General features: G+C 47.9%; 1 protein-coding gene across 26 annotated transcripts in view; it reads right to left on the bottom strand.

Annotated features, from left to right (window-relative positions):
- OBSCN (obscurin, cytoskeletal calmodulin and titin-interacting RhoGEF) overlaps window positions 1-24370 on the bottom strand; it is a 179934-nt gene that overhangs the window by 68416 nt on the left and 87148 nt on the right. For 20 of the 26 annotated variants that reach the window (XM_068145854.1, XM_068145856.1, XM_068145860.1 and 17 more), the window contains 15 exons: window positions 23776-24042; window positions 22224-22490; window positions 21047-21313; window positions 20071-20343; window positions 16359-16625; window positions 11552-11824; window positions 10587-10859; window positions 9563-9850; window positions 7955-8227; window positions 5473-6819; window positions 3848-4126; window positions 2877-2955; window positions 2387-2505; window positions 1248-1445; window positions 37-69 (listed from right to left, as the gene is read on the bottom strand). In XM_068145854.1, the coding sequence (XP_068001955.1) occupies window positions 37-69; window positions 1248-1445; window positions 2387-2505; window positions 2877-2955; window positions 3848-4126; window positions 5473-6819; window positions 7955-8227; window positions 9563-9850; window positions 10587-10859; window positions 11552-11824; window positions 16359-16625; window positions 20071-20343; window positions 21047-21313; window positions 22224-22490; window positions 23776-24042 (4503 nt within the window). The remainder of the gene's footprint in view (window positions 1-36; window positions 70-1247; window positions 1446-2386; window positions 2506-2876; window positions 2956-3847; window positions 4127-5472; window positions 6820-7954; window positions 8228-9562; window positions 9851-10586; window positions 10860-11551; window positions 11825-16358; window positions 16626-20070; window positions 20344-21046; window positions 21314-22223; window positions 22491-23775; window positions 24043-24370) is intronic. The other 6 variants (XM_068145855.1, XM_068145863.1, XM_068145866.1 and 3 more) reach the window with 6 other exon arrangements.

Genomic DNA, 24370 nt, shown 5'->3' with positions numbered 1-24370 from the left:
GAGGGCTCTGTTATCACCTGCCACAGCTTCCCTTACCTGTGTCTGCTGCCTCTTCTTTCTCATAAGGATCTGTAACACAAGGAGGAAAACCAAAATGAGAAGTACAGATACCTTTGTGTCCATAAATAAGAGTGACTCCAGGGGATTGCTCCTTGCTGGAGATACTACAGAGAATTGTTAGTGCCAGAGAATTGTTAGTACCAGAGAGAACTGAGAAATGAATGGGAGAATTGGTAGCAGCAGAGGCCATCAGTTCTAATGAGATGTAGCATTAAAGTTAAGGATGTTGGGCAAGAGTGAAATGGATGCTAATAAATCATAAAATGGTTTGGGTTGGGAAAAAAAACCTTAAAGGCCTTCTAGTTCCAGCCCTCCTGTTGTGGGCAGGGATATCATCCTTTAGACCAGGTTGCTCAAAGCCCCATCCAGCCTGGGCTTGTTCCAGACACCTAGCTCATTACTTAACAAAGGATCTTGATCCCAGATGAAGGTAAAATATTCCAGTAACAGTTGGGAAAGATTAATAATTGACAGGAGGAGGATTTAGCCAGTACTCATGCCGTGTTTAAAGAATGCAAGGCCAAGTTCCTTTTAAATGGTAACTTGATAATGTACATGTTCCACAGGATCATCCATTGAAAGTCACCCTGGAGACAGTCAAGACCCATCTGGATGTGTTCCTCTGCTGGATTCCATGGTCCTGGATACAGCTGAGGTTCAAAGTCACACCAACAGTGATTCCCAGCAGGTTTAGCACATGAGTAAATCAGCTGTCTCATCCTCACTTCTCTCCCAAATTTAAGTTCTCTAAGACTGGAGATATCAAGGATGAGACCCTGGGCAACCTGATCTAGTTGGGGATGTCCCTGATGACTGCAGGGAGGTTGGACTGCATGACCTTTGGAGGTCCCTTCTGGCCTGGAGCATTCTATGATTCTATGACTGATTTAGTACATAAAGAAACTGAGCAATGACTCGATGACCTTCGAAGGTCCCTTCCAACCCCTAAGATCCTGTGATCCAGTGGAGGATTTGTTTTGTCAAGTCACATCAATTAATCAAGTTACATCAATCATTAGAGAGGTGGCATTCAGGGGACACAGCACATTCACAGGGAAACCAAGATTGAGCTGTGTCATCTTTCAGCTACAGACTTCCCCACCTCACTAAGCTCACCTTGGAGGGCCCAAATGGGAAGAGGCACTGGAACAGAGGAAAGTAAGAGCCAAAGAGAGTCCAGTGCCTACCTTTGACTACCAGCCTGGCTGACGAGTATGCAGAGCCAGCATTGTTGATGACAAAGGTGGAGTACTGGCCAGCATCCGCCTTGGTGACGTCTCGGATCTCCAGGGAGTGGAATTCTCGTTTGTCAGTCTTCAGGATGCGGTCTGAGGGCTTCAAGGGCTGTCCATTTTTGAACCAATAGAGACGAGGCTGTGGGTACCCTGTGAGGAGACACAGGCATGGAGAACTCAAAGCATCTCCCAACATCAGTTTGGGAGCATCTCCCAACAGGCCAGGTCCTTCTAAGTAAGAGCCAAGGAATCCTCAGCTCTTCCCAGGGCTGATGCTTCCAGAATATACCCAATTAGGAATGGCTGCAAAGTCATGAAGTGCTAGTTATCTGCTGAAAGTCTTTCCTGTCTCTTCAGTTTCTGGCACTTCTCATGTTGGCTGCATCTGCAAAAGCTTTCTAGATGGGAAAGGGAACACTTGATGGGGTGCTTGGTGCCATGGTTTAATTGATTAGGTGGGTTTGATTGGTTGATGGGTTGGACGTGGTGATCTTGAAGGTCTCTTCCAACCTGGTCTGGTCTGGTCTGGTCTGGTCTATTCTATTCTATTCTATTCTATTCTATTCTATTCTATTCTATTCTATTCTATTCTGCAATGTACACAAATAGAAAAGTTGAGGCCCAAGCAGCTCTCATCCTACTTACAGGCAGCAATCAAAGAGGAGAACTCCTACCTCTCCCCATCCCAGACAGTCAACAAAGAGGAAAATGTTTTTGCAGGTTTTAGGTTGTTGCACCAACCTCATCTTAGACTAAGACAAACCCAGGACTCTTTCCCTAAAGGCCACCCTCACTACTTTGTGCTATTGCTTATTTCTCCTCCATAACCAAAGTGCTCCATAGAATTACAGATCACAGTTTACAGAAACTTCTTCTTGGAGACATGGACACAGAATGAGACACCCAATCTGCCTGAATTTGCTGCCAAAGCCAATGTCCATCAGCATGAACACATTCTTCTAGCTGGTTTCTGCTACCATGCTGCAAGATGCAAGGCATGAGATCACAGCTACAGAAGAGAACATCAGGAGACCATGTCCAACACTTCAGTTTGACAGCCAGACAGGAACAACCCTCAGAGCTCTCCTCACCTTTCACTTTGAGGTGAAATTTAGCCAGCGATGCTCCAGGTGCCACATGAATATCATGAAGCTCATCAAATATCTGGGGCAATTGCTCCTCCTCGAAGGCAGACGACTCCTGCTCTCGGCTAAGAAGCAATGAGAAACATAAAGGAGAAAGTCAGCAAGCCAGAAAGGAGTCAAGACTCAGAACCTCCAGTTCTAGCTTAATTCAGTCTGTGGGGTTTTGTCATGCTGGCAACAGGTTCAGCACTGTTTGACATCAGAAGTAACAGAGTGGTACCACGAGGAACTATCCAGGCTCACCCAAAGGCAGCCAGAGCAAGACTGCACATGATAAATGTCCAGTGTTTGCAGTTATTGCACCTCAGCTGCTTCGTTTGTTCCTTTAGAACATTAAACTGATCCTGCTAGACAGAGGACAACCAGGCTTGGCATAAACACACCTATTGACCTTCTCAAGTCAGAAGTAAGAAAGAGCTAGAGCTCAATATTTTACCTTGAAATATATCCTTTGGCACTGTAGTAAGAAGATGTCTCTGTTGCATCTGCTGCTGTCTCATAGTCAGTGCTGGTCACTGTTAAATGAAAAATGAAGTGTTTGATGTAATCTGAGTTTTGAAATTGCTTTTCTTACCATGATTAGAGTTTCCCTACTGTTCTGGCAGGTAGATTTCGCATTGCCAGGGCAGGAGGATGCCGTAGTACTGAGCCTTAAGAGGTTCACAGTGAAAACCAGCATGCCCAGGTGACCAAGGCAGCCAAGAGCATCCTGGCTTGTGGCAGCAACAGTGTGGCTAGAAGGACCAAGGCAGGGACTGTCCCCCTAGATTGAGCACTTGTGAGGCCACACCCAGAATACTGGGCTCGGTTTTGGAGCCCTCACTACAAGAAGGACATTGAGGAGCTGGAGCAGGTCCAGAGCAGGACAACAAAGTTGGTGAAGGGTCTAGAGCAAAATTCTTAGGAGCTGATGAAGGAATTGGGATGGTTTAGTCTGCAGAAAAGGAGACTGGGGGGAGATCTGCTCATGCTCTACAATTCCCTGACAGCAAGTCCATTCTGCCAAGAAACAAATTATAGGACCATAGAAAATGGCCTCCAGTTGTGCCAGGGGAGGTTTAGATTGGATGTTAGGAAAAATGTCTTCCCCAAAAGGGTTGTGAAGCCCTGAAACAGGCTGCCCAGGGCAGTGGTGGTGTCACCATCCCTGGAGGAACTGAAAAGCCATGCAGTTCCACAGCTGAGGGACATGGTTTAGGGGTGACCTGGCAGTGTTGGGTTAACAGTTGGACTGTTGATGATCTTAAGAGTCTTTTCCAACCACAATAATTCCATGACTCTGGGATGTTGTGGACAATGCATGCATTAAAAAAAAAAAGGAAATAAAGTTTTTCTAGAAAATGAAATTCTCTCCATCTCTCAGCAGGACCCTTCCCTTGCTTGGGGTACAGTGATTTGGAGACTCACAGTCCACTCGAAGCTCAGCCTTGGTGGAAGCGACTCCCATGTTGTTTTCAGCGAGGCAACGGTAAACCCCCATGTCAGTGGGCACCACAGCTGTGATGATCAGCTGGTGGCAGCCTTCCTGGTCCTCATTGATCATGTAATGATCATTTTCTTCAATGGCTTTCCCATCCTTGAACCAGCGAACCGTGGGGAGTGGTTTGCCAACCACAAAGCAGTCAAAGCTGACCGGGTAGCCGTCCTGGACCTCTTGGTTTTGGAGCTCAGTCATGAACATGGGAGCTGAAGTCAGGATTGTTAGGAGAGAAGAAAAGGAAAGCTTGGTTGTGTTCAAAGATGTGTTTTAAGAGCTCTGCTGCCCAGAGCCTGAAGATTTCTGGTTTCTAGGGATTTTTAATTGCAGAGTGAGATATTTCATCTGTGGGGGTCAGGAGGGAGGGGACAGGCTCTGCTCACTTGATCCCTGGGAGAGGACAAGGAGCAATGGATGTAAGCTGCAGCACAGGAGGTTCCACCTCAATACAAGGGGGAACTTTTTTACTGTAAGGGTCACAGAGCACTGGAACAGGCTGCCCAGAGAGGTTGTGGAGTCTCCTTCTCTGGAGACCCATCTAGATGCATTCCTATGTGACCTGAGCTAGATTGTATGGTCCTGCTCTGGCAGGGGGGTTGGACTCAATGATCTCTTTGGGTCCCTTCCACCCCCTGACACCCTATGACCCTGTGAAAATCATCAAGGAGAAACTTCCTGGCAAACTACTCAAAGAGATTCCATAGCACCATAAACATTGCAGTGCCACAGCTGCAGACCCTGCGTGGGACTCGACGACCTTCGAGAGCTCTTCCAACCTAAACAATTCTATGATCTGATGTTAATGAGCAGGGGACAAAGCAGCTTTGAATGTAAGTCAATATTTTGCACCCTCAAGTGCAAAAAAGTCCTCAGATTTTCCAAAAAGGCAAAGATTTCAGAAAAAAATATTTGCACCAGATAAAAAACAAACAGAGGCACTTCAGAAGCTGCTCATGACTGAAAAGAAAGCACTGTGACCTGCTCCAGATATCTGTCATGGTTTTAGGCTATGCCTCTAAAATTTTGTTACAGATTTTGAGCACAAGAGTAGAAAAATCTAAATAAAACATTATTGGGTGCAAAAAAGGAAAACTTCCCAGCAGGAGAGATTGGCCATTGGAATGTGCTGCCCAGGGAGGTGGTGGAGTCACCATCCCTGGAGGTGTTTAGGAAAAGACTGAATGGAGCACTTGGTGCCATGGTTTAGTTGATTAGATTGTGTTGGGTGATAGGTTGGACTTGATGATCTCAAAGGTCTTTCCCAACCTGGTTAATTCTGTATTCTACATGTATTTGGAGTCACTACTCCTGGAGGTGTTCAAGAGGGGATTGGACATGGTACTTGGTGCCATGGTTTAGTAGTCATGAGGTGTTGGGTGATAGGTTGGACCTGATGAACTTTGAGCTCTCTTCCAACCTTATTGATTCTATGATTCTACAGCTTCCTTTGCTTTGAACTGAGCTGGTCTGACAAAGTTAATGTTGGGGGGGTGAAGGAAATCTCAACCCACCACACTCTCTTTTCCACAAACAGAAATTAGTTTGCTCCACTCACCTGTATCAGAGGTCAGCAAAGGTGGTGGAGGCCTTGCCACGGAGGGTGCAAACTTCCCATGGGAGGGTGGTGTTGCTTTCCCAATGCGCAGCTCAATCTTTTTGGGGCCCTGTTCCAAAATGTCGATCTCCACAGGGATTCCCAGAGCTCCAAACATCTCCCTGAACCGCGTGGCAGCGCTTCTGGCCTCGGCCAGGACTTCAAACTTGATGTAGATGTACTGGTCGTCCTCGCGGTACGTCTGATGGTCAACCACCTCTATGTCCCCTTCGTCCGCGCTGACAAAGAGCTCTTCCTCCACGTCAGAGATCTGGGTGGAGATCTGGGCCCTGAAGAGTCTGTGCAGCCTCCTTCCTGCCTTACGGAAAGCGTCGTCCAGCTCGCTCCCAGAGGAGCTCTCCGTCTCGCTGTCAGTGCTCTGCTTGACCTGCTGCTCCTTGTGAAGGGCCTGAGCTTCCTGAGCGCCAATCACCACCTTAGCGCTGTGGGAAACCTTGCCAAACTTGTTGGAGGCCTCGCAGGTGTATTTCCCTGCGTCCTTCTTGTCCAGGCCGGTGATGATGAGCGAGCAGGTCCCATCGTTGTAGTTGTCGATGTGGTAGTAGCGTCCGTCCGAAAGCTCTTCCCCGTCTTTCAGCCAGCGAATGCTCATGTCGCTCTTGCTGTGGGCCACGCACTCCAGGTGGAGAGTGCTTCCAGGCTCCCCAGAGAAGTCTTTGAAGGTCTCGGTGAACACTGGGCACTCTTGCTGCTTGATCTCCTTCCTGACTTTGTAGCCTTTGAAGGCAGCTTGGATCTTCACGGCGGCCTTGTTCATGGAAGGATCGTCTAAATCCGGCAGTTCTGGTTCAGCTGGCTTAGCAGCTGGGGCAGCCACCACGGTCTCCACGGTGGATTTCTCCCACTGCTTCCACAGTTTGCCTGACTGCACCTTGCTAGTGACACCGATACTTTTCTTCCCAGCTTTCTTGAGGTAGTTTACGAGCGAAGGAGTCCCAGCTCTAGACTCATCATCTGAGCTGGTGAAAGAGAAATCCGCTTCTCCGGTCCTAGCCAGCTCGTCGCATGTTGAGTACTCCTCTGAGTAATAATGAGACATCTCTGCTTCCTCCTTCCTCAGCTTCTGAAGCTTCTCATCCTCTTCAGGCAATTCGCTGATGGAATCCAAGGTGGGCTCTCTGCTCATCCGGCGTTTCTTGGCCAGGGCTTCCCACAGGAGGTGAAGGTCTCCCTCCTGAGCAGCTTCAGGGGGTAAGCTGGGCTGGACATGGCCATCCACCATCTCTTCTGGCTGGCTTGCAGCAGGTGTTTCCTTGGCGATCTCTTTGAGCATTGCTGCCGTGGGAACTGAGGAGAATTAAGTTGATAAGATGTTAAAAGGCAAACTCTGTGACTAAACAGTGAGAAAGCACAAGGACACATCACTCTAAAGCCTGGGCAGAGGCATGTCAGGGGCATTTAAGTAAGCATTCTGTTGAGAACATCATGTGAAATTAATAGCTGGGTTTGGTCAGGGGCAGTTTACAACCCTCCTTTGAGCAGGAAGGTGGACTGCACTATCTCCAGAAGCCTTTCCAACATCAAGCATCCTGTGATTCCATACATCTGCATAAGAGGTGGCCAAACAATTTTATTCCTTGCAAATCTGAACCCAATAAATCAATTTCTACCCATTTTGAATGTTGCAGTTGGTGAATATCCAGTCAAGACTGTCAGTGGAGCTGGAAAGCTCTTCAGGTTCATCCTATTTTACAGCCAGACAGGGCTTCACTGACTAACTTAGCCCTTCCCTGGTTGTAATGGGAGCTGAGACTCTCGCCTCATATAGAGCTACATCCCTCAGTTTAGGTATATCTAAGACTGAAGACTGTGACTCCACCTTTGTGACACGTTGAGTTGCCTTTGCCCAGTGCCTTTTGAGATGCTCCAGGATGTCTGGGACATCCACATGTGGCTCTCAGAGAATGCACAGGAACTATGAGGGCTCTGGGTCCCAGCAGAGAAGGAGCTGGAGGCATGGGATGGTATCCTGATGTGCCTCAATGGTGCTAGGTACCTGTGTGTGGGCCACTAATCCAGGGACAAAATTCAGCTTCCTAAGCACCGTGAGCTAAAGCCATCTGGCATGTCTAGGGCAGGGGCCAGCAGATACCATGCAGAACACAGAAAGCCTTCGCTTTCTCAAGTGGCAGCTGAAGACCAAGGGAGATAACCCTTAAGACCTCTCAAAAGACAGCAGAAGGCCGTGCAGAGAGAACTGCATCCCACCTTAAATAGCAGGCTTAAAAGATTCTCCTCTGAGCAGCTCAAAGTTTTTAGGGATTCAGAAACATACTGAGCAATATCTGCCAGGGAGACAACAATTCTTTGTGGACTTCAGACACAGCTTGTAAAAGAACATGAATTCCAGTCCAAGCTGTGGAGCTGTCTTTGGATGTCCATAAGCAGAACTAGTTTAACACCACAAGATTACACTCTCTACCTTCAAGAGACAAGCTGGCAACAGATTTCACTTCAGGAGAAACCATGCAGGTGTATGTGTCCTGGTCTTCAGGTTTAAAGGCATGAATAATGAGTATCTGCTTTGTTCCATCAGACTGGATCTCATATCTCCCTCCAGCTTTTATTTGCTCTTTTCCTTTGAACCACGTCACTCCCTCTTCAGTTTCACTCGACAAGTTGCACTCCAAGCGAGCCACCTCCCCTTCTGCAACTGATCCTCCCACCAAGGGATGGCTGACTGTAACTGAGGGCTCTGCAATTACCCAAAAAGACCACAATTAACAGAAAGAACATATCATCATCTGGCTTTAAGGCACTCGAGAGCACTCTGTCAAATATCCAAGCATCCCATCCTTCACTCATAGATTCTTTAGCCATTGTAGACAACCAAAGGGAGAAAAAAAACACCACTAAAACCAAACCAACCAAACAAGTGGCAGCACCCAAAGTTTGCACTTCCAAAGAATATGTCTAACTTTGCAAGCCCTCCCAGCAGTGAAACCAGCTCCATCGACAGATCTGCATGCAAAAGTGGTTGCATTTTCCGCATTCCTGGCTGTGTTTGCTGATCTTCATTTACCCATCACCAGCTTTCAAGCAGTCCTATAGATTCTAGAAGGTCTTAAGGGTTAGAAGTGGAGTGGTTCTGAAGTGAGAAGAAGAGAAAGAAAGAGTGAAACTAATACAAAAAGAAAAGAGGTCGTTAAAAGTGGTGTTGGACTCAGGCATGAAAGGCAAAATAAATCCATAAATATTCACACTTGCTCAAAAAGAATAAAGAGTTTAAAAAGTCAAAATTCTCTGCACCTCCTTGACTTTGGAAGGACTTTGTACGGCTCTCGTACCCAAAGTGAAGTCAAGACAAATGCACTGAACAAGAAGATGTTGACTGGGCTGGAAGAGCACACAGCTGAGCTCCCCAAAACAGCGCACTCCTGAGCATCATCTGCCCCGCTGCAGATGTCAGAGAGGCGAGGAGACTTAGGATTCTCACCTCAAGGAATTCATTGGGCAGCTATCACAGAATGAGCTGCAAGAAAAGAAAGATTGAGGGCGGGGCTCTCCATCCTCCTGTAGCTTCCAAAGTTCCACCAACAGACAGCAGGAACTGTGTCCTCCAGCATTTCTTTGGGGGGGTTGTGGAAAAAGAGATGCAAATAATACAAGAGGGATAGATGGGTGAAGAAGACAACACTGCCCTGCACACTGCATTGGCACCAGGGTCTCAGTCACCCCAAATGCATTCCAACATGCCCCTCTTCACTCATTCCATCCAAAGCCCACCAGCAAAGGAACTCGTGGTGACCAGACAACACATGGATACACTGCAGACTGCAAGGCAGCTTGGTGGAGTTTGGAGAAAATAAGTGCTGAGCGCTAACAAGGCAGCAGGTTTTGCCCGTGGCAGCCCAGAACAACTTTTCCAAGCTCTTTCTCCTCTATTGTGTGGGCAGCAAAGCACTGAAAGACATTGTAGAGAGTGAACTCTTCCAGGGGATGCCTGGAATGGGAGAAGCAGGCATGCCATGCGAAACACAAGGTCTGCAGCCGCTTGCAGTCCTCCCTGGGGGCATCTCTTGGTTCTCACCTAGCTGCACCATCTGAGGGAAGTGCACTGCCTCGCTGGCCCCCACTTTGTTCACAGCCGAGACTCGAAACCTGTAGGGTTCACCAGGGCTGAGATTGTCCACCACAAACTCCGTGTTTGGAACCATGCCCTTGCTGCAGGACTGCCAGCCAAGACCTGGGATTTTCCTCTCCACGTTGTAGCCTAGGATGTCAGAACCGCCGTCGCTCAACGGCTTGCACCAAGACAGAGTTACAGAGTGACTGGTCTTACTTAGAACTTCTGGTTCCTCAGGTGGATCAGGGTGGGCTGAAGGCACAACAGAGGTCCCATGATGTGTGACATGAGCAATAATGCTTTGCAACCAAAACAACCAAGAGCCTTCTACGAGCAACGAGAAGGAAGCACAACAGATTCTGATCTTACTGCAGACTTGAGCAAGAGCATGCTCACGACCGTGAGACATACCTGTGCACCACCGAGTTCTCCTTTGTCTGCCCAGACCTACACTGCTAATGACAAGCATTCATTTTCCAATTCATCTCACACACTTAATGTCACATATTAGCATGATTTTTTCCCCCCTACTGCTTTGTCCCATGCAGAATAACAATGACCCAAAGCTGTTATCGAGGAACTTGTTGGAGCATGTCAAAAGAAGGGCAATGAAGCTGGTGAAGGGTCTAGATCACAAGTCCTGGGAGGAGTGGCTGGGGGAAATGGGGTTGTTTAGCTTGGAATTATAGAATCTTTTAGGTTAGAAAAGACCTTCAAGATCTTTGGGTCCAGCCATTTAGCCTACTCGACCAAGTCCACCACTAAGCTATGTTCCCAAGCAGCACAATCATTTTCTTTTGCTGAGGTAGACTATTTCTGGTCAAAGAACAAGTGGCCCAGCAGCATCTTCTCGGTCTAAGAACACTGGTTTGAGGCATGCAAGGCAAAGAGGAAAGAATCAACACAAAGATTAGAAAATTCAGTGTTGCAGCTCAGTACCAAAGTCTGAGATTTCAAATGCCACTGGGCCAGAGCAGCAGCCACTTACCTATCACAGACAACTTGGCTGATGAAATGGCTTCCCTGGAAGCAAAGGTCACCTCTCCAGAATGATGTGGCTGGGCTTTTTTAAGAATAAGTGTGTATTTGTTTCCATCTGCTTGTATCTCCCAGTCCTCATCTGACTGGATCTCAGCATCGTTACTGTACCAGGTAACTTCATTAACCGGCACAGCTTCACTTAGAGCGCAGCTGAATGTAGCTCTCTGCCCTGGAGAGACCTCCACATCTCTGAGGGGCTGCAAGATCTGTAGGCGCCACCCTATGGATAAAGACAGGTAATCAAACCCCCTCAGTTAGAATAGTGGAGTAGTTTTGCTTGGGAGAGACCTTCAAGTTCAGTTAGAGAATAAAACACAGGAGAGAGATCCTGTGAGTATTTGTGTTGATGCTTTGGACCATCAGACCTTGGAGACCAAGGAGATCACTAAAAGGGAAGCTCCATGTGGCACTACAACAGAAGGCATCAGCAGGGACTGAGACTTTCCAAAGCTTTCAGCAGCAAATCCCAGCTTCTGAAGGACTTTCTTTCTTTCCTAAGTAGCAGAAAACTACAATGGAGTCACCATGGATGACTGAGAATAGTTGCTCTGGGACTTCAGACCCTCACAGTGGTCTCCAGTGAAAACATAAAATACATAACTCAGTGATAATATTGTTGCTGATCTAACTCCCATCTCTAGAGCCTTGACTTCCATACAGACACAACTCAGCAGGATAACTCCTTTGCTGCTGAGTCAGTGCCAGCTGATGCTGCTTGCCTCCATGCCATAGCACATGGAGGAGGCTAAAAAGGCAAGGGTAAGATGTCATCCATTTATGGCGTGGGAAGAAGATTTAAGTAAGAAGCAACCAACATGTGCAACTGTTCCTCTCTGCCACTCCTGTTTCCTGCTTTGTTTGCCCTCTCCAGTCAGAAATGTAAGGCATCCCATGCACAAGTTCCTCAGTTACCTTTCACTGTCAAGAAGGCTGAGGTCACCGCGTCACTGCACGTGAAAGTCACCCTGCAGCTATCCCGGGGAGTCAGGTTCTTCAGCAGCAGGATATGCCTGAGCCCATTTTCAAAGTAAACCATCTCAGTGTTCTCTGTAGTCTTGGCAGGTTCATCATCGATCAGCCAGTTGTAGTTGTAGCACTCAGGCTTGGAAAGGTAGCACTCAAACAGGGCTTCCCCTCCTTCCACAGCTTCCACATTCTCCAAGCCCTGGACAATGCTGTTCTTGGCTACCAAAGAAGGACAATGAGCAACATTATTTGTCTGGCCATGCAGCTCTGAACACTAGCAAGCCTTGGTGCACTGGCTGATTCCCCCTGCTGGAAAGCCAATGGAACAGCTGTGGATGGCGATGGGCTATGCTCATAGGTTTAGCTATTCATTTCAACACAAAACTGTACTTAAAACCATTTTGAGTAGTGAGATAGTTTAAAAACTACATAAACCTCTAGGAGCTCCAGCATTTCATCCAGACTTCCTCCAGAAACCTGACTTCTGTTTTCACAACCAGAGGAGAAAAAAATGTTGGTGTTTGAAATGAATCAATAGCTGATGAGTAGGGATGGCTCAGGGAGCTGAAGTTTAATCAAATTCCTTCTGTGCCACAGCAGGAAACATTTCCTTTACATCTCCCAGGCAGTGTCATTAGCATCCTAACTGGGGAGATGTGAATCCACTGGTAGCTCATGATGACATTTTAGTGTCTTGCATGCAAAGCAAAGGCAGGAGAAGATTACAGCTGGCCAAACAGCAGCGACTGTGGTCTGAGTTAACAGCAGGGTTACAAGTCTGGAAACACACAAACAAAATCATGAAACAGGCATCACAAATATTTAGAAGAGTCAATGGCTGAAGCATTACAAAAGCTCAGTGGTGATGCACAAGGTTTGTTTTCCACAGTTGTGTGTGGCCACAAACACACTCCATCTGCCTGCAGTCATGCATCAGTGGGCTTTGCACACTGGCAAGCAGCCTGATGCAACATTAATCAGGGGCTGATGCATGGGAATATAATTTGTGTTAGAGCAGCTAGGTGGATAAATTGCATGCACACAGTGGGAATGCAGGGTTGAGGAAATACACTTCACACAAACATCATAATATGGCCAGCATCAGTTTTAATACCACAGAATTGTCAAGGTTGGAAGGGACCCCAAGGATAGAATAGAATAGAATAGACCAGACCAGACCAGACCAGCTTGGAAAAGTCCTCAGAGATCATCCAGTGCAATCTACCACCCAACACCATCTAATCAACTAAACCATGGCACCAATCACCCCATCCAGTCTCTTCCTAACCACCTCCAGTGATGCTGACTCCACCACCTCCCTGGGCAGCACATCCCAATGGCCAGTCTCTCTTGCTGGGAAGAGCTTCTTCCTAACATCCAGCCTGAACCTCCCCTGGTGCAGCTTGGAACTGTGTCCTCTTGTTCTGGTGCTGGTTGCCTGGGAGAAGAGACCAACCCCCACCGGGCTACAACCTCCCTTCAGGGAGTTGCAGAGAGCAAGAAGGTCTCCCCTGAGCCTCCTCTTCTCCAGGCTAAGCAACCCCAGCTCCCTCAGCCTCTCCTCCCAGGGCTGTGCTCCAGACCCCTCCCCAGCTTTGTTGCCCTTCTCTGGACATGTTCCAGCAACCTTCTTAAACTGAGGGGCCCAGTTCCAACCCCCCTGCTATTGGCAGGGACACCTCACACTAAATCATATTGCTCAGAGCCACATCCAGCCTGGCTGCAAAACCCTCCAGGGATGAGGCTTCTACTACTCCCTGGGCAACCTGTTCCTGTGTCTCATCACCCTCATGAAGAACAACTTCTTCTGGATGTCTAATCTAAATCTGTCCTTTAGTCTGGATCCATCCCCCCCAGTCCTGTCACTCCCTGACACCCTCAAAAGTCCCTCCCCAGCTTTCTTGTAGTCCTCTTCAGATACTGGAAGGCCACAATAAGGTCTCCTTGGAGCCTTCTCTTCTTGAGACTGAACAGCCCCAACTCCCTCAGTCTGTCCTCATAGGAGAGCAGCTCCAGCCCTCTGCTCATCCTTGTGGCCCTTCTCTGGACACCTTCCAGCACATTCATATATTTCTTGTAATAGAGGCTCCAGAACTGGAGGCAGTGCTCCAGGTGTGGTCTCACCAGAGCAGAGTAGAGGGGGAGAATCACCTCCCTTGCCCTGCTGGCCTCTTGATGCAGCCCAGGATCTCTTTGTCTTTCCAGGCTGCAAGTGCACACTGGCAGATCATACTGAGCTTATCCAACACCCTAAGATATTCCTGTTCTGATCTCCACAACCACTATCTGGAACTGTTTCAAGCAAAATACAGCAGCTTAACAATTTAACAGCAAAGCAACAAGAAGCAGAAGTTACCAAAACCCCCCAAATGATGTATTTTATCATAGCCACACTTGTGGAGAACAATGAAAGGTCTGTGAATCCCTAGAGAATGCACAAGTTTGGTTGGCACTGGTGTCAGTCAGCTGCAAATTGTGCCTCCTCTGGGCTGCTCTGAGATTCTACTCATTAATACCTTTTTAAGTTGTTAAAATGGGAAGTGCTTATTGAGGTAAAATAATATAACAAATAGCATCCTGCTCTTCTGGTTAAGCAAGGGCTGTCCAACAAAACACCAAGATTCAGAAACCAAATCAGAACTCTTGCTCATCTGCTGGCCAAAAAAAAATGGTAATCCCATACACATCAGGAAAAAAATTAATCATAGAATGGTTTGGGATGGAAGGGACCTTAAAGATCACCTAGTCCAACCCCCTGCTGTGGGCAGAGACTCCTTCAGCTCTACCAGGTGGCTCAAACCTCCGTTCAGCTTGACTTTGAACACTTCCATAACAAAAATCAGTCACAACAATAAAATAACCCTAACAAAATTACCAACAAAACAAACAAACTCTCCCTCCCCCCCCCAAAAAAAAGAACAAAAAGAAACAAAAAGCCAACAAAAAAACCCCAACCAAAACCCAACCCAACCCCAAACCAACCAATCAAAACTCAACCCAACCCCAAGCCAACCAATCAAAACCCAACCTAAACCAAGCCCAAACCAAACAACTAAAACCCAAACCAACCCCAAACCAATCAACCAAAACCCAAACCAACCCCAAACCAACCAAAACCCAACCCAAACAACCCCCAAACCAACCAACCAAAACCCAACCCAAACAAAGCCCAAACCAACCAACCAAAACCCAAACCAACCCCAAACCAACCAAAACCCAACCCAAACAAAGCCCAAACCAACCAACCAAAACCCAACCCAAACAAAGCCCAAACCAACCAACCAAAACCCAAACCAACCCCAAACCAACCAAAACCCAACCCAAACAACCCCCAAACCAACCAACCAAAACCCAACCCAAACAAAGCCCAAACCAACCAACCAAAACTCAACCCAACCCCAAGCCAACCAATCAAAACCCAACTCAAAGCCAAAACCAAACAACTAAAACCCAAACTAACCCCAAACCAACCAACCAAAACCAACCCAACCCCAAACCAACCAAAACCCAACCCAAACAACCCCCAAACTAACCAACCAAAACCCAACCCAACCCCAAACCAACCAATCAAAACTCAACACAAAGAAAGCCCAAACCAACCAACCAAAACCCAACCCAACCCCAAACCAACCAAAACCCAACCCAAACAACACCCAAACTAACCAACCAAAACCCAACCCAACACCAACCAAAACCCAACCCAAACAACCCCCAAACCAACCAACCAAAACCCAACCCAACCCCACACCAACCAACCAAAACCCAACCCAACCCCAAACCAACCAACCAAAACCCAACTCAAACAAAGCCAAAACCAAAACCAAACAACTAAAACCCAAACTAACCCCAAACCAACCAACCAAAACCCAACCCAACCCCAAACCAACCAAAACCCAACCCAAACAACCCCCAAACTAACCAACCAAAACCCAACCCAACACCAACCAAACCCCAACCCAAACAAACCCCAAACCAACCAACCAAAACCCAACCCAAACAAAGCCCAAACCAACCAACCAAAACCCAACCCAACCCAACCCCAAAACCTCAGGACCATCAAAATAAAACTCTAAGCTTATTGTTAATATTTTGTTACTGCTTCTCAGGCCCCTCACAAATGCTGGTGCCACGAGAGAAGGCAATTCCTGAGCAATCAGCCCTTGAAAGAAGCCAAAAGCCAAGCTGCTGTAGCTTAGGTGAGAAGATGGAATTTCACACTCTCCGTGCAGGGTTAAGGCACATGGTGAGATCAAAAGCATTTTGTAGCAGCAAAACCCACTCTTGTCATTCCTTTGGGCCTAACATTGCATCTGTGATTTTACAGCAGTTCAGCAGCACACATCCCACTGCAATGATGCTGCAGGTCGTTGCAGAGGTGTGATGTGTAAGTGATGCAAGCATGGAATGGTTTGGGTCGGAAAGGACCTTTAAAGGTCACCTAGTGCAATCCCCCTGCAGCCAGCAGGGACATCTTCAGTTACAGCAAGTTGTTCAGAGCCCTGTCCAACCTCATCTGGAGTATTTCCAGGGATGGGACATCTACCACCTCTCTGGGCAAGCAAGCTCCAGTGAAATGCTGCTCAGATTCCTATTCAGTTCCCATGATCTCCCATTTATCACTTGGCAGCACTGGAGAGGACACCCAAGAGCTGGTATCTGATCTGTCTCTTATTGGCAGGTGCTGCCAGAATTTTTTTCCACCTCTTTTAGCTGGAACCCATCATAGTCTTCCTCTTTGGCTGGAAGACCTCACCTTGAACATCAAGGGTAGCCATCACTTGAGTGCCTTCAGCTTCACAAGAATAGATGCCAGAGTCTTCTGGGACCGTGGGTTTAATTTTTAGCATGCTCACATTCCAGTCCTGATCGATAATCACTCGCTGCCCATCTGCATGTATTTCCTGATCATTTTTCTTCCATATGGCGTGCACTGGCCTAGAATACTGGCATATGAACTCTGCTGTGCCATCTTCATCAACAGTTATGTCCTGCATGGGACTGACCACTTCAATGGTTGGATCTGTTAACCAACACGTCAGGAAGGACATGCGTTAGTAGATCCTCATGGAAATGGTAACTTAGAGATCTGTTTTTGACAAGCACAGGGCCTGTGTTGAGCAAGCAGCGTGACAGTGCAAGCAGGAAGATGGCTGGGCACACCAGGGGTTAGCAGTTTAGTTTGTGCTCCTGTCAGCACCAAGCAGGATTGAAGCAAAGCCCACACATTAGAACACAGCTATCACACTGGAAAATGAGCCACCAGCAAGTAAGGCTTGAGCTGTAACAGCCCTGAATGTGAACTCCTCTGCAGAACATCTGCTAAGACTCCCTCCAGGACTGATTATCCTCCCAACATTGCTGAGACCCTCTAGACTGGGAAGCACTGTATGTGAAATGTTTCTGTCTCCCAGAGGAGAGGAGGGCAGGTCTGAGGTGTTGAAATGCAGCGGATGGGCTGTTGTGAGTGCTGCTTTCATTAACCATGTGTTCCTCCGCAGCAAAAAATATATCCCAGGGTGAAACAGTGTCATTTCCTTGACAGTAGCTGATCTAGAGATGCAGCATCAAATTGCAACTTCAGTCTGAGAGCCCATGAGATGCTGGGAGCAGCTGGATATGCAGATCATAGAAGCTTCATCACTGAAGATGAAATCCACAAGGCTGCTTTTAAGCATCCAGTCTCTCTTTGAAAATACAAGCTCTGCTTCTCAGGAGGCAGCTGTAGAGCACCATAGCTGGGAGCCACTTGGACCACCTTCATACACCTTGATACACAGGCTGAAAAGAAAAACCTCAGTGAAGTCTGAAAGTGGAAGTTTCTCTGCAACACCTTTCTCAGCACAGCTATGTCAACTGTCCCCCCAGATTGATAGGGCTACAGGGGGACATTAAAAGATGACAGTAAGAGAAAGCTGATATCAGTCTTTAGCTTTCAAAGAGGTATTCTGATCAGAAGCCAGCTAGAACAAACGACACTGGACCTCTGTCCTGAATGCTCCTCTTGAAACTGGTGCATCAGCTTGAGGATTTGGGATGCTACTGGCAGACCCTGGGAAGCAAAAAGAGCTTTGAATAAGTCTTTTGGAAAGCTGTTGCAAGGCTTGATCCTGCTCTCAGAGGTTCCACTACCACATTGTGTGTCTGCATGTGGGTTTATGGACAGGAGGCATCAATGGCAGCTCATGGAGGGCTTTTAGTTGTATTGGGACTGAAGAAGCAAGAAGGCATCTGTGCAGATGGGGACCACACTGCCATCCCCTTTCTTAAGGTGCAGATGTAGTCCTCACAGCAAAATGTCACCTTGTGGTCCCAGAGAAGGTTCCACTGACCCGTTGTTCTTTCCCACTGCTAGGTGAAGACCTTTGTGGCCCTATTCACCCATGCTGAATAGCAGAAAAGTCCTTGGGACTTGGGAACCAGCATGTAGCCACCCTGGAACCTGTAATTCCCACCCTGCCAAAGGGGAGCAGAAGAAGGTGGCAGCTTCTTCAAGCTTTTCTCTTTCCCCCCCTCTGCCCATGCATGAAGATGCCATCATGGTGGGCCATGAAGGAAGGTAGTTGTAGGGCAATGCCATTGTGAAGGCTCAACAAGAAAATCTGCCATGAGGTTCCACTTATCCTAGAATATATCCAGTGAACAGCATGCCTTACACCAGGAGAAAGGCCCACATGGAACAGAGACAAAGCCAGCTTGTTCCTTGATGAAGAACAAGCCATGGAGAGCTAAATGGGTGGAAATACCTAATTCAAAGACAGATCTACTTTTCCCATTTCTGGACAAAATCAAGTGTAGGAACTTGGCTGTTACCAGATTCACAGTTAGAATTTTCCTAGTATTTTGCTTTCTTGCTCAATCAAATTTACTGAGCACAATGCAGCTGGGTTTTATTTAAATAGCTCTCTCCTCCTGATCCAATTCTAGCCACTTGCTAGCTTACCTGTGGTTCAGGCTCACACAAAGACATCATGTCTCAGCAGAAGCACAAAATACCCTCCCCACACACATGTATCTACCAGCATGAGCTGTGGGCTTGGTCTGGAGGATCTCCAGAGGTCTCTTCCCACATCAGTGATGCTCTAATTCTGTGAGCTAAAATCTCAGGAGCCCTGAGCAGAACACCTAACAATGCATTCATGTTTAATTTACCTTTTTAGGTGCCCTGCAATTCTTCTTTGCCTGAAGAGCTCAGAACCAGCTTCTGCCTCTGAGAATGTGAAACTCCAGGCTGAGAGAAAGGGCTGTGGGCTTTGTGGGGCTTGCACCCTGTGCTGCTGCCTCATTCTGATACAAGGAAGGAGTGATTTGGTATTTTACCTTTTGCAGGGAGTTAAATTGTCTGATTGTGCAAGGGACACAGTCTGCAGAGAAGGAGGCACCCAGCACTGACTGCAGTTCCATGCTATGGAGCATTCCTCTCACAGCAGTTATAGTGTGGGGGTAGATTTCAATAAAGAACTCTTAACCCTTTCTATCTCCATAGAGACAAATCCCTTTTCCAAGCAAGGAATAAGTGTTGCTTTAGCCTGAAAATCAGCAGCTTTCCCCCAATGGCTGTAAAGAGGCTGGCTTGGAATAAGTGTTGCTTTAGCCTGAAAATCAGCAGCTTTCCCCCAATGGCTGTAAAGAGGCTGGAGGTGAGGGAGCTTCCTTGATCAAGTCTGGAGCTCAGTGTTATTTGCAGCATGTGGCTACCCTTACCAAATAAGACAATCATTTATTCAGCAGACCAGAAGGCTTTGCTAGTGCAGTACTGTTATGGCAGTCAATAAATGAGGCTCCTTTAGTCCCTGTGCTACCCCAAACCCTTTGTTTTCAATGAAGAAATCTGGAGCCATCAACGCAACAACTCAAAGTCTTATCTTGGGAGCATAATGAGCTCAGTGCTGGAAGCTTGGCTATGGGGCAGCACAGTGGTAGCTGTCACACAATCACAGAATGTTTGGGGTTGGAAGAGACCTTTATCTGCCTCCTTGTGCAATCTCCCTGCAGCCAGCAGGGACATCTTCAAGCAGATCAGGTTGATCAGAGCTCCATCCAACCTGACCTCGAATATTTCCAGGGATGGGGCATCCACCACCTCTCCAGGCAGCCTGAGCTGGTGTATTCTGTGAATTTCCAGCTACATCATTTGTGGTATTAGAAAAACAGCTGAAGAGAGGGTAAAAATACTCATGAGCTCTCACAGTGGCTTAGGCTCAGCTCTACTCAGATGTCAGGTGAAGACAGGTGAAAGCAGCAGCCCTGCCCCTGCAACCCTTTCTCACCCGAACCACTCAAAAACTCAGCGTGGCTGTACAAATGAGACCTCTGGAGTAAGCATGGGTGAGTGGCAGAAGTGGAGGGTTGCAGGATACAGAGGAACTGTGCTGGGATTTAGTAAGGGTAGCCTGGAAGGCAGAAGCACTAGTGCACTGAGCAAGTCCAGAGGTGGCCACGGGGAGGTCTTTCTGACGACAAAATACCTTTGACTAATAATTTAGCTGAAGATATTAGGGACCCAGCTCGGAAGGTGACAGTGCCTGAGTCATGGCAGGCCACATCGTTTAGGGTTAAAGTGTGGATCCTCCCATCCTGCTCAGAGATTTCAGTCACAAAGTTGTTGTGCAGGGGAGATCCATCCAGCCACCACTGCACGTTCCTCACGCCCGGGTGCGAGAGCTCGCAGGTGAACGTGGCGGACTCCCCCACGAAGACATCTGTGTTCTTTAAACCACAAACTATGACTGCTGCTTCTTCTGCACAACAGAGCAAGAGAAGGTGCCAAAGGAGAACACAAGCAAAAACACACACATCTTGCTTCCTGCAGAACTAGCCCAACCAGCAGGGAATCTTGTCCGGGAGAGTTAAACTTCTCATGGTGTTCCAGAGGGGGGTGGGGGGAGGGAAACCAACTGCAAATCTCTTTAAGGGATTAAGAAATCACCCTTCAGCCTTCACCTGCTTCCAAGTGCAGTGTCTGGGTCTGCAAACACCTTCACTGGGAGGAAATTGTACTCCATGGCCAGGCCATGACTGGCCCTCCTTGTGTGTTGCAACCATCTGCACTGAGGTTGTGTGAGGTGGAAGGCAGAGCAGTAGCTTAGGAAATGAACATTTACTCTGGGTGCTTTGAAAGAGCAGTAAGAAGTTCATCAGGGCTAGAGGTTGTAATCAGTACTAGCCTCAAGATTTTCAATATTTCTTTACAACCACTTCCAAGCAAAGAGTTTTTCAGCAGTACCACCACCTGCTGTGGCACACAGCATGGAGAGTACTGTGAACTACCTTAGCCTATAAACATCGGTCCAAGCTCAGCCTGGATCACTGAAAACAGGAAAGGAATGAATGGACTTCCCCTTGCTTGTATCTGAGAGAAGTTTGGCCAGCTACTGTCAAAGGCTCTTGGAAGGAGAGATCCAGGCAGAAAAACCACAGTGTTTCCAGCACCCTTCACCTTACCTTGCACATACACAGAGCCTGTGGTGATCTCATATCCAGTGCTACAGGTATAATCCCCACAGTCATCAGGCTCTACACCATGGATGATCAGCTCAGCAACGTGGCCTCTCAGCTTCATCTCGTACTTGTCACTGGGCTGAATGACCACCCCTCCTTTTCTCCACTCAACAGGGGCATGGGGTTTGGAGATCTCACAGTGCAAGACAGCTGTGCCCCCTTCTTCAGACTCTACATTTTTCAGCTCTTCACTAAAGAGCACAGGTAGTACTGTGGTGGAGAAGCAACTGCATCACTGACACAGCTCAGAGGTGAGAAATTTGCTTGCAACTCCCCCAGCTTGGTAGTTCATGGAGCACTTTGGGTTGGAAGGGACCTTTAAAGGTCCTCTAGTCTGATCCCCCTGCAGTCAGCAGGGGCATAGAATCAATAAGGTTGGGAAAGACCTCAAAGATCTCCATCGAGTCCAACCTGTCACCCAAGACCTCATGATCATCAACTAGAGCAGGCTGCTCAGGCTCCATCTAAAAAGGTCCAGCTCTAGGTATGGTGAAACTCTCCAGCCCCTCATGGTCAGGTAGCAGGCAAGTTTTCTGCTCCTGTACATACCCTCCATTAGCAGCAGCTGCAGTTTTGCTCCCAGCTCTCACAGTGAGATCAAAATTGCAACTGCAGAGATAAAATTTGGTTTGAAAGGCACTAAACTCTTCCTTGAAGAATGCAGGCTGACCAAAGGGTTGGTAGATGTCCCACCTCTGAAGACATTCAAAGCAAGGTTAGACAGGGCTCTGAGCAACCTGACTGCAGGGAGGTTGGACTAGATATCTTTCAAAGGTCTCCTCCAACTCAGACTATTCTACCATTCTATGACCAAACCCTGTACTGCAGTTCACAGGATCACAGGATGATAGGGGTTGGAAAGGACCTCCAGAGATCATTGAGTCTAACCCCCCTGCCAGAGCAGGGCCATAGAATCCAGCCCAGGTCAGACAGGAACATATCCAGATGGGGCTGGGAAGTCTCCAGAGAAGGAGACTCCACAACCTTTCTGGGCAGCCTGTACCAGTGCTCTGTGACCCAGATAGTGTTGTTGATAATGCAGTGATAAACCTTCCTTATGACCCCTCTGGAGAACAGCCACAGGCCAAACATCTCTGCCTTCAAGCAGGGCCTCTCCTACCTTTGACTTGCAGGGACGCGGTGGTCTGCTGGTCCCCTGAGTCGCAGGTGTAGTCACCAGCATCTTGAGCTTCAACATCATAGATGAGGAGCTCAACCTGTGTCCCCTCCTGGTGGATCTCATACTTGTCACTTGGCTGGAGCACCACGTCCCCTTTCCTCCACTCCACAGGCGCGTTGGGTTTGGTCAGCTCGCAGCGCAGCACGGCCGTGCGCCCCTCGTCCACCTCCTCGTTCCTCAGCCAGTGTTTGAAAAGCACAGGCAGGGCTGGGGAGGGGGAATGGTGCAAAGGGGAAAACAGAAGTAAAAACAAACAAACAAAAAACAGAAAATGAGGGGTTTCTTTCTTTTGAAGGTACTGATAATGCCATTCAGGGAGTTCATGCACAGTGCTGGATCTAGGGAGAGCTGCTAGGGCTGGGAATGTCTACACCTAAGCCAAAGGGAGGAGGAGGAGGGAGAAAAGTTCACAGGATCACAGAGGACACAGTCTCAAGCTGTGCCAGGGGAGGTTCTGGCTGGATGTTAGGAAGAAGTTCTTCCCAGCAAGAGAGATTGGCCATGGGAATGTGCTGCCCAGGGAGGTGGTGGAGTCACCATCACTGGAGGTGTTCAGGAAGAGCCTGGATGAGGCCCTTGGTGCCATGGTTGAGTTGATCAGATGGTGTTGGGTGATAGGTTGGACTGGATGATCTCAAAGGTCTTTTCCATCCTGGTTAATGCTATTCTATTCTGTTCTATTTGGAGATGATATTAGGAGTTGGAAGAAACCTCCAGAGATCATCAAGTCCAACCCCCCTGCCAGAGCAGGGCCATAGAATCTAGCACAGGTTGCACAGGAATGCATCCAGATGGGTCTGGAAAGTCCCCAGAGAAGTTCAGAGTTAACCAGTAGGAGAAATTTCAGCTCTATAGGATTTGTATTACCCTTTGTCCTGTCACAACAGGCCCTGCTCAATACTCTGTCTCCAGATTTCTTACTGACCCTTTTCAGTACTGAAAAGCTACAAGAAGTTCTCTCTCTCAGAGCCTTCTCTTCTCCAGGCTGAACAACCCCTGCAATGTTAGGCACAGTTTAAGATCAAGCAGACAGGGATCAGTGACAGAATAACTAAGGCTGAAGGGACCTCTAGAGGTCTTGCACGGGTAGGGATTCCTCTGCCACTCTGGGTTCCACTCCCAGCATCTGACCACCCCTCTGTTGTGAACGTTTGGGGCTCTTGCCTAAGGTGCACTTTTCTTGCTGCAGCTTGCACTTGTTTTCTCCTCTGTTTGCTGAGCACACCATGGAAAGGCTCTCTGTCCCTCCTCTGCAGACCTTCATTAAGGAACTGCACATATCAGTGGGGTCTTCCCTCAACCTTCTCCTCTCCAGGCTGAACAAATTCACCTGTCCCTACCTCTCCTTACACTTTATGTGCTCCAGCCCCATGACAGGCTTGGTGACTTCTGCTGCACTTGCTCCACTACCTCAATGTCTGTCTTGAACTAGAGAGCTCCAAAAATTGGCACACACCCCTCTCACCCCTGCTGACAGAAGAGAAGATCATACCTTTCACCTCAAGCCTGGCAGTGGTCTTCCCATCAGCAGTGTGGCAGCTGTACTCCCCTGAGTCTTCAGGGCTCAAGTCATGGATGACCAAGGTGTGGACATTCCCCTCCTGCTTGATTCTGCACTTCTGGCTGGAGTGGATCAGGGATGTGCCTTTCTTCCACTCCACTGGCACATCAGGCTTGGACACCTCACAGGACAAATGGGCTGTGCCACCCTCCTGCAGCTCCAAGCTGTGGAGTGCCTTTACAAAGGCAACTGGGGCAGCTGTGGAGAAGAGGATAGCAACAGTGCTGCAACCAGAGCAGAACTGGGTGCTTCTATCTAGCTACACTTTGAACCAGGTCAAAGAGGAGCAAACATGTGAAGGCACTGACATGGCCCAGCTTTCACAATCATCCTCTGTAACTTACTGGAAAGGTTCTTCAGGGAGGTTGGATGGTTTAGGGGTGGGGGAGGTTGTTGTCTGGTTTGGGTGTTTTGTTGTTGGACTTTGTTTGGGTTTTTTTCTTTTGAGTAAATATGCTCTAAAGCCATCATAAGTAGAAGTTTCATTCAGAGCATACTCTTGATGTTCTTCAGCACTGATCCTGAC

Source organism: Melanerpes formicivorus, unplaced genomic scaffold (assembly GCF_026170545.1).
Source record: "Melanerpes formicivorus ecotype bairdi unplaced genomic scaffold, bMelFor1.0.p_v2 SCAF_13, whole genome shotgun sequence".
Lineage (NCBI taxonomy): Eukaryota > Metazoa > Chordata > Aves > Piciformes > Picidae > Melanerpes > Melanerpes formicivorus.
The sequence above is the reverse complement of the archived record's forward strand: the minus strand, read 5'-3'. Positions and strand labels throughout refer to the sequence as shown.